General features: G+C 42.6%; 1 protein-coding gene across 1 annotated transcript in view; it reads right to left on the bottom strand.

Annotated features, from left to right (window-relative positions):
• LGMN (legumain) overlaps positions 1 to 10,409 on the bottom strand; it is a 42,957-nt gene that overhangs the window by 12,076 nt on the left and 20,472 nt on the right. Inside the window, exons 4-8 of the mRNA XM_019518640.1 lie at positions 8,449 to 8,530; positions 5,506 to 5,591; positions 3,381 to 3,456; positions 2,789 to 2,851; positions 1,726 to 1,792 (exon numbers count right to left, since the gene is read on the bottom strand). Of these exons, the coding sequence (XP_019374185.1) occupies positions 1,726 to 1,792; positions 2,789 to 2,851; positions 3,381 to 3,456; positions 5,506 to 5,591; positions 8,449 to 8,530 (374 nt within the window). The remainder of the gene's footprint in view (positions 1 to 1,725; positions 1,793 to 2,788; positions 2,852 to 3,380; positions 3,457 to 5,505; positions 5,592 to 8,448; positions 8,531 to 10,409) is intronic.

Below are 10,409 nucleotides of genomic sequence, written 5' to 3'. Positions count from 1 at the left end.
TCTTAATATTTAGTGTTTTGAAAACATTTTCATGGTATCTTCTTAAGGCTTAGCCAGGAATCAATTGAACCTTGCAGCTCACCAGTGATGGGTAGGCAAATATCGCCTATTTTAGGAATGGCTAAATACCTTATTTATTTAAATCCACGTAAAGGCTTGGATTCAAGTACGATCAAGGGGTGGTGGAGAGGGGTGGTGCAAGAGGCTGCTGTAGTTACTCTGGCCCCACTCAAAGCTTGTGATCAGAACCTCAGCTGTTGCCCTGCTGCTTCCCACTACCACTTACCCTATACCATGGCTCCAGCTCTGGCCCTGGCCCCACTCCAACCCAGAGCATGGAGCACATGGTCACTTTAGCTCAGGAGTAGGCAACCCCCAACACACATGCCAGAGCATGGCACATAAAGGCATTCTGCTTGGCATATGCACCTTTTGGGTGGACAGTGGGGAAGGAGCTGGGGTTGTGCTGCCACAACAAAAATTGGGCCCCACATGGCTCCCCTAATCTCTACTCCTGGCACACCAACATCTTGCAAGTAGAGTTTGCAAGTGTTTTTGGTACTTTGCCCAAAAATGTTGCCAATCCCTGCTCTACATCTTGTTTGGCCATGCAGCAGTGGTGGGCTGCAGTCAGAGCTGCTGCTGCTGCAACCACTGCTGCCTGGAGCTATAGCAGCTGCCTATCCCCCTCCCCAGGCTTGCACTCAAATCCAAGACAAGCCCTCTCCCCATATTGAATGGGGGGTGGGGAGGGAAGAAATCATTTTGGAATTGAGTAAATACAGTATTTAGTCATTTTAAGGCAATCCACTAGGCAAATTTACCCTTGAACCATGGACCCTGTTTCAGATTTACAGCTCCATAGCCAAGATGCAGGCAAGAATGTTCAAGCTCTTTCCCATGGAGTCTAAAAGCCTCGGAAATCTTGGGTCTAACCAGTTGCTTGCTCTCTGCCAGGGAGCCTGAAAGCCCTGACTAGGGTTAGGGCTCAGGAGTTGCAGTCTCCAAGCTATTGAGCTAGGATGGGCCCACACTGTACATGGCTTAGGGTCAGTGTCCTATGTCCACTCAGAGCCACAGATCCTGGAAGCCAAGAACTGCTTGTTGAAACTGCTGTTTTTATTAGCAGTGGTGTAACTTACAAGAACATGTATTTAACTGATCAACTGCAGTGCCTGGGAACTATTTCTTCGTAGAGACGCTTTGCGACAGATTGCTTTCCACCTATTAGGCAGGTAGGTTTAGGTGCCTAATACGATCACTTTTCTACCCTGAGGCCCTGAAAAAGTTAATGTAAAGAAAGAGTAGGTCCTCTTCCTCTGTGCTGCTTTTCTGTGACTCTCTTAAGAGTCAGAAGACAGTGCGTTACAAAAGTAGATGCATGAATGAATTTTCAGGACTTGAATATGGTAGAATAGAATTGCACTTAGATGCCTAAGTACACTAACAGATAGAACACAACCTAGCCCTGTCATTTCTTAAATAAGCTTTTCATGAAGTTTATGATTTGCTGAAAACCTCTCTAAACTTTTTATTTACATCTGATCAGGGACAAAACCAAATGTCCAAAAAATGAAATTTGCCATACATTGGCTACTCGACCTACTCAAGTCTCAGTAAATTACTGAATGACAGTATCTTTCAGACTTCCAGGCTATTTGTGACATAGCACATTTATAACTGGCAGTCCTGGCCATATTGAAAAAAATAATACTGATTGCTTACCATTGATATCATCAGGCAAATGGTTCATCATTGATCCAGATTCACATGCTTCAATATAAAACACCATCTATAGAATAAGTCAGATATTTTTGGAAAAAACACTGGGAAAGGCAGAAAAGAGCTTCAGTTGCTTTTAAGCTGTAATTACTCTGTACTTACTGATAACCTGCTGAAACTATATATAGGTCTACAAAAGAGTGAATAAAATTCCTCTTCTGTTTTGAAAAACCACAAGACGTGTATGTGGGGAGAAATGGCACTGCTTAGGCTTCTAACCGTCCTGCAAAGATTTTACAGGTATCTGTTTGTAAAGTCAAGTGGTTGGTTAGTCTTTTTATGTCCAAAAAATGCATCCATTTGAACTGTTTATAACCTTAATATTTTTGTGATAGGTCACCACTTACACATTTCTGAATGCAACCAGCTACAGCTCTCTGAAGTAATCAGTAATATGTTAGGAGTTTTTATTTTTTTAAAGCAAACATATATTTTTTGGATTAGATTTCTATACTCAAAATATCTTTGTGCTGAAATTGGTACATAAGGTACTTTAGTGACCTTGTGACTTCAGCTAAACTGTTTTTATATTTTATTGCTATAATTGCTCAAAAACCCCAAGCTTCCTGTAATAAAGCACACAGCATGAAGTGAACAAAGCACAGGAAGGTGTGCTGTACTGGTGGTGAGCTAGTAGTCTAGGCTGTTTTCCCTCAGAGGAGATCAAATTATATTGGTGTCAGACGACTGCACTAACGTCTAAATGCTGATCCAAAACTTTCATGGCTTGCTATCACATTCTTCTCTAACTACTATGACTTTAGTGTTTAAACTAACTTCTGTGGGTTTACAACTCACCACTGACTGGTAATTAGTGGCAATCATCAGCTGTGATTCACGCGCACTCACCAACCCCCTTCCATGCACCTCCCAGGGAGTATGTCTCACACTTCCGGAAAAAGCTGGTTTAAACAATTATTGTAAGTGCAGCTAAAGGGAGCACAAACATACTTCCTCTGCCTTAGTTGCCCTATTAAGCTCACAACTTCCGATAAAACTTCTTTACCTTTTGGTATTTCTTGTGGCGGTACATGTAATGCATGGTCTTATTCAAGTCTTTTACATGGAGCTGAAAAATAAGTAAAAGTGTATTAATAATGTCTCTGGCAAAATAAATAACAGAAGAACTCACTTTATTATAATAACCAATGGCTTTTTAATATGAATAAATATTACTACTTCTACCTACATGGCATTATTGTTGTTTTCAGTGTAGAGTCTACAAGAGTACAAGACCCTACAATAAAGGGCCTACTTTAAGTTGTGGTGATTGATTCCAAATTTAAGGCTAAAAGTTACCCATTTTTATCTACTGTTTTGTCTCTCTGGGAAACAGAAGGGTGAAATAAATAATCCTCAAAAATTCAGATGATGCACTAAATATCTAAGCCATGGAATCACATACACACCAATTAAGTAATTTGTTTGGACCACAGCGCTCAAACACCAAATCCTAAGTTTCATACACTAATGTAAATCAGACAATCAGAATATAACCTTTTATATTTTTTCCAAGAAACACAACGTGTCAAGAAACTCAGATAAACAGAAATATATACTTTTTTGTAATAACTTTAAACGTTCAAATAAATGCTCACATCATCACTAGGAAAAGCCAGCAGCCCAGGTGCTCCATGGTCAGTGAAATAAACAAACACATGATCCTTAGGACCACTGTCAATAGAAAATCAGAAATAATTGGCTTTCTGCTATTTCCTTTTTACGTTTTTTTGCATAAACAAACACCTATCACAGGACAGAGACATGCCAGTAATTGACGATAAACCTGACTGAATATGGTTTCATGCATAAGATAATTTTGTCTCAAATATACTACCAATTTATAAGAAACAAAGAATCAAAAAAAGAATGCAAATAGGGAGACAACTGTCCTGAGTAATAAACATGTTAAAACAAGTGGCTTTATACCAGGTTTCAGGTTTTCAACTGACTGCTAGATTTAGTAGTTCGTGTGTGCTTTACAGCACTTTAAGTGGAGGCATTAATGATATTTGTTTTCCTTCATCCTCTGATGCATCTGGTATACCATTCTGTGGAACTATACCATAAACCAGCAGCAGAGTCTGGTTTGGGAGGTCCTTGTTAACTCAGTTATAACTGATAGATCAATGACAGCAACAGGTAAATTCTAAAGATTCATCTTCACTTTTATGCCTCTTAGAGTATACATACTTATATAAAGACTAAGTTTATGTGTGTGTGGCCATAACTAGCCCAACTTGGATCAGACTACTGCTCTATTGAGAACTGATCTGCATGTGAATTTAGCCATTATGCTAGATTTGTACTTAGCTCAGTTCTGAAAGTCTTTGAGTGTTGGGTACTAAAAAGGACTTGTACAGCTTGCAGAAGTTCATAATGCTCCAGTCCAAATGGCAACTTAGCAAGTCTCCATGATGGCAAGTACAGTTAAGCACTAAGGGCTAATCCACAAAGGGACTTTGTTTTATGCATTTTATTCAATAGCTGTTTCATGCAGAACACATTACAGGGCTACAAAAATATGCTCTTTCTTGTTCTCTGGTTCCATGAATCTACACAGTGGCACTGTTTTATTCAGAGAAGTGAGGGGTCCCCCCCAGAACAGCTGATAGCCTAGTGATTAAGGCACTCTTCTAGAAGTTAGGAGATGGGGGTTTGCACCCTCTCAGGGTAAAAAGGGTTTAGCATCAAGGTAACACACTTCCTGGAGAGTGCTCTAATCACTGAGCTATTATACAAAAACTTATCACTCCCATCTCCTCCTCCTTCAGCTCTGTGTTCCGTATGTTGTCAGTCTGTGCAGGGTACAGTCTGCATGTGCCTACTGGACGAGGCACCTAGGTGATGAATCCTGATCGGGCTTAGGCAAGAGATGTGTACCAAGATGCTCAACATGGCCCAGGTGGTAGCAATTCTGCATATGCACAGTAGCAGCACTCTACGAACCTAAGTAACTTTGCTAGTATGTACATATTTGTCAATGGCTTTTCAAGAGAGGGTTAGGCAACAATACCACAGATCATCTTGTTCTTTTATTTTGGTGCTTAAATTCCATCTAAGCCTCACTTTAAGCACCTATGTCCTATGTAGTTCTGGACCCAAGTAGCTTTGCAGAGTAGCAGCAAATCTTGGGATTACCAATACCAAGTACTCCCTTACCCTTGGCTGCAGGGTAAAAGGGCAGACTGGGAAATGCACAAGTATAAGTACATGTGTATGTACCTGCACTTTTGTTTGCTAATAGAAAGAAGCAATTTGGTGATGTGCTCATTTAAAATAAGTGCAAAGTACTTTGTACCACGTGTATTTATATGTGTATCTTTTTATGCTTCAGCTGTGCAGGATGACCTTCCAAATGACTACAAATGGCCAATTTAAACATGACCCAACTTCTTCTCTCTTCTTCCACCAAGCACTAGTGCCAGACTTCCCCTTTCTCTTCATCATTGTGTCCCTAATGGCAAAACTATCTTCCACAATGGACACTTGTATCAAAATCCATATAGTATTTGGTACTGGTCAGATATAAAGAGCCACTATTTAGTGTGAGATTACCAAAAAAGAACGGTCACATCTCTAAATCAAGTGATTTGGAACTGTCACTGACCACCCCTCTGGATACATTACATGGGAAAAATGCTTAGACTTAGATTGCACTTGAAGTCCAGCTTTGCTGAATGGCAGCAGAAGTGTCCACCCATAACCCATCTTATCTGTTACCTTTTTAATACTCTTCCTGATCCTTTGCCCTTCACTGCTTCAGCATCACCTCTCAGAACAGCAAGGAAATGTTTTGGAGTAACATCCTATAGATCAAGAGAGTTTTCAAATAAATTACTGAATTCAAAAAAGATGCGGAGAAGCTTGAGAGAGTCCAGAGAAGAGCCACGTGCATAATCAGAGGTCAGGAAAACAGACCTTATGACGACAGGCTGAGAGCCATGGGGCTCTTTCGCCTGGAAAATCACAGGCTCAGGGGTGATCTGATGGCCACCTATAAGTTTATCAGGGGTGACCACCAGTATCTGGGGGAACATTTGTTCATCAGAGCACCCCAAGGGATGACGAGGTCGAACGGTTATAAACTACTGCAAGACTGTTTCAGGCTGGACATAAGGAAGAATTTCTTTACTGTCCGAGCCCCCAAAGTCTGGAACAGCCTGCCATCGGAGGTGGTTCAAGCATCTACATTGAATGCCTTCAAGAGCAAATTGGATGCTTATCTTGCTGGGATCCTATGACCCCAGCTGACTTCCTGCCCTTCGGGCAGGGGGCTGGACTCAATGATCTTCCAAGGTCCCTTCCAGCCCTATTGTCTATGAAATCTATGAAATATACTATAGTATTAAACTCCATGTAGCCATCTAGAAAGAAGGTCTCTGTAAAAGAGAATTCACACATGTTTTAATGCAGAGGAATGCCTGAGGGGTAAGTTACAGCATGGTAGGTTTCACTTCCGGCAGGGAAAACACATGCATGCAGGCAGTTAAGTTTCTGACAGACATTCAGTTAAAGGCATGTTGGGATCTGACCCATGATCCCAACAATCAAGCTTCCTGCCATGCTAAACATGTGTGCCAGGAAGCACGATTGTTGGACTTGCAGATCAGATCTTAATCATGTCCTTTTGCCAGTGCAGGGGCATCCCCTGTACTGGCAAGAGGCATGCTGGGTGCCCAGTGTGCTCTAGTGACCTGTAATGCCAGTCAGCTGATCAGCACTCCCAGCCATTGGGAGCAAATTGGAGCACTTCACTCTGGTGCACTCCCAAGGCCAGGAGCACCAATCAGCTGATCAGTGTTGGCCACACTTTCAATGTAAGAAGTGATAAGAGCCAGCTACAAAGTTTTGTGGCTTATTCCCTGTTTTATCACACCATTTTCATAGACCCATAGGGCTGGAAGGGACCCCAAAGGATCATCAGGTCCAGCCCTCTGCATGAGTAGGAAAGACATCTGGGGCCAGGTGACCATCCAGTATTCTGTTGAAGACCTCTAGGATAGGTGACTGCACCACCTCTGGGGGGAGCTTGTTCCATAGTCTGGACACCCTAGTTGTGAAGAAGTTTTGCCTAATGTTCAGCCTGAAACTATCCTCCAGGTGTTTGTGGACATTGTTTCTAGTTTTCCTCCAGGGCGCCCTGGTGAACAGTTGTTTAATTGTATGAAGATAAGGCTAGCTTACTACTTAGGACATGATGCACTGGTTAATCACGTCTTAAGTGTAATGTATGCCAGGGGCCTTACTGTCGAACAGGTACTGAATAATGAAATTCCCATCCACCACTTCCCCTGCATTATCTTTTTTTCCTGCCCACGGCCTTAAACATTTCAAGAAGCATTCTTACACCAAAACAAGCATCCAGGCAAGAAATTATACTGGTTATAAAATTACAGGTTAGAAGGGACCCCAAGGATCATTTATTAGGTGCATTTATGGCTTGAAATGCATATCTTCACTTATACCAGATAAAACTCCCAATATAAATGAGCCCTTACATCCTATGGCCCCTCACTGTAATGTGAAATCACATCTGCTCCTGCAAAACAGAGCAGCGAGTGTGGGAAAATGCTGTAGTCAATGCACATGTGAAATATAGTGAAACCTTTACTAGTGGACAGTGTTAGTAGGCAATCTACCTAAAAGTATCATAGACTGTATGGAGCACATTTGCTCCTTTTTGGTGAAGAGATGGATATTTTTCAGTCCCTTAAGACAGGTTTCATGATATCATTTATTTCTAAATGTCTCCCCCTGCCTTCAGAGACACCTTCTGATTTCCAGTTATACAAGTACAAAGCCCAAATGCAATCATTCAGATGTCCATGTCCATTGTTCTGGGATAAATCCTAGAAAAACTTCATGGAATAAGAATAACACATTATTCCAAAACACCACAAAGTATGTCTGAACAGTTATCCTGGGACTGCATCATTGAATCAATGAATGAAAAGCAGCAGTGCATTCAGCCACTCATCAAACCCCGATTAACAAGGCAATGTGTGTACATGTTAATCCTGGGATATTTTTGTTCAGGGACTTGTGCAAGGATAAATGCAACAACTGTTTCCAGCTTCCGTGAAATAGTGTAATTATTTTAACTAACTTAGGAATGCCTTTGTTGAGATGTCACTGATTAGTTCCAATGGTTATTTTAGAAAACAAGCACTTAGATGAGTGCCTGAACTGATTAAGTGTTCTTTTACAGTTATCTTTCTGGCTATATACCTAGACCTTTCAGGCTACCTTCAATTTATTGGAAACTTTTGCCTACGCAAAGGGATGCTAAATTATAAAATCACCAAGTGATTATTTCATAAACTGAACCTGCAAATGAATCAGTACATATTCAATACTTTCATGTACTTAGTCATGTAGTTAAACCTGTTTTAGATGTAAGATTTCCCTTTACTTTAGTCTGGATGCAGTACAAAACTAATGTAAAAGCCTATTATCAAAGATCCGTTCCATTTCAAATCATCCTTATTCACCATCTTAGCACTGGCCAGGCAAGCTGTTCAGGTAAATATGTTGGAGTACGCCAAAGTATCAACAAGAGCCTTAATCCTCTGTGAACTAAGAAATGTCAAAGTCTGGGAGCGAAAAGTTTACCTCGAGCAGTGAGTACACAATAGGGAATGATAGAGGCTACTTCAATCCTACCTCTTTTGTGTAGTCCTTTAGCACTCCTTTGTACACATCTGTGCCATTGGGTCTATTGATGATAATGCCTTTGGTTGGATTTCTGAAAGTTAAATTGGATGTAAAGATAGAGAACTACTCACATCACAAAATGCCAGCACATTAACTAGAAAAGCATTAAAAAAGACATACCAGACTGACTAAGCCCAAATATTTGCATGTATTTATACTGAAATGCATCAACTCTTGGTAAATGATCTTGTAGTCATGTGGAGACCTTTGTGCCTCAGTCAGTTACATATACTCAGCTACAGTATCCAGAGCCACTGTGGCCAGATAAGTTATTTTGAGGGTGTAGCAAAAAACCCTTATATTTTCACCCCTATTTGTTTTTGCCACCAGCAGCTGTATTCTTTTCTGCACTTCAGCTGATACATTTGCTGTGCACATGATGTCCTGCAGTCATTGACAGCAAAATATTAACTGGCAATAGTCAGCAGTCAACTGTCACCATTAGTTTGTCTAATCAGCTAATACAGCTGACTGTGGGGTGGCTATCACTGTGCAAAGACATTTTCTGGGAACAAAGCTGAGGACTGCAGTCAGTTTAGACTAAAGGGCTATGAAACTACATGCAGCTCTGTGGCCAAACATACAATAGCATACACACATCCCCCCAGGGATGATGCATGGGAATTTGAATCTATGAAAAGTTTGTTTTGGGAATTAAACAGGCTGTGTTTTAAATACATACATACAGCATACCGAACTGAAAAACAGTCACGCTCCTAAGATGCTTCTCAGGGCACTAAGGTGTGCCGGCTCCTTTAAGGACAGAGAATGCCTAGAGAGAGGGCCCTAGGAGCCAGGCAGAACCCCCACAGGTGCAGGCTGCAGTGGCAGCAGGCTAATGAGGGAATTAGCCTGCACCTGCACCTGGTCAGGTGACCAGAAGGAGTCAGGGCCCTGGGCACATGTAAGCCCCAAGGCTGAGGCCAGCAGGAGAGATTAGTAGGTGCCCATAGGCAGAGCTGGCATGGTCACGGGGCCCTAGGGACGTCATGGCCATCCCTGGGAAGGCCGTATCATAACAGTATATTTATGTCTTAAGTGTTACATAAGACGGTGTTAAGCATAACAAAAATGAAGAGTGCTTATTTATGCCACAATACGCAAAAGTTACCAAGAAGTTCTGGATTTATGGTGCCATACTTAAGATAAAACATTAGCCTTAAAGTTTAGGAAGCCAAGTCTCAAAGTGACATCATTTCAGTGATGGATGAAATGGTTGCTATATTCTGAAGTTCTTGGGAGTTCCTCCTGTTGAGATTCTACATGCACAGAGATCATTGATGATCAGGGATCTGGCTTTTCTGTTTTCCATGGAAAAACATGGATTTCCCTCTTTACCCAAGGAAAATGTAGATTTCTTATTTTAACAGAGGAACACATAGATTTTGCCCTTTTGCAAAGAACTCTCTGCAGGCTGACAGTTCCAGCCTGCAAGAGGCTGGGGGGAGTGGGAGGACGGCGGTCAGGCAGGAGGCACAATGACCATGCGCATGGTGACACAGGGCTCACAGCAGCAAGGAACTTCCCAGCCCAGTTCCCTGCTCTGCTCTGCCTTGCCCTTCCCTGCTCTGCCTTACCACACCATGCCCCGCCTGCTGGACCAGAGGCCCTGGGGGGAGGGCAGCAGGACGGGGAGCCCAAGCCCACAGCGGGCAGCTTACCCCTGCCCACAGATCTCGGGGCATGGGGCCCCACTGCCCCCGGAAGTGCGCATGCCGGCAAGGAGCTGGCTCCATGGGGAAGGGGGAACCAGGCTCCATGCGCTGCTTCACTGCAGCAGCCACCACCTCCCGCAGGTAGCAGCCAGGGCTCAGGCAGTGCTGTGGGGGGCAGGGGACTGCGGACCTGGGTCCCTGGCCCTGCAGCCTTGGTGGCAGGGGGCTATGGTGCACCAGCGCAGCAGGGAAGGG

Source organism: Gavialis gangeticus, unplaced genomic scaffold (genome assembly GCF_001723915.1).
Source record: "Gavialis gangeticus isolate Ggan-Ray unplaced genomic scaffold, GavGan_comp1, whole genome shotgun sequence".
Taxonomy (NCBI): Eukaryota; Metazoa; Chordata; order Crocodylia; family Gavialidae; genus Gavialis; species Gavialis gangeticus.
Note: the sequence above shows the minus strand (reverse complement) of the source record. Positions and strands in the feature narration are given on the sequence as shown.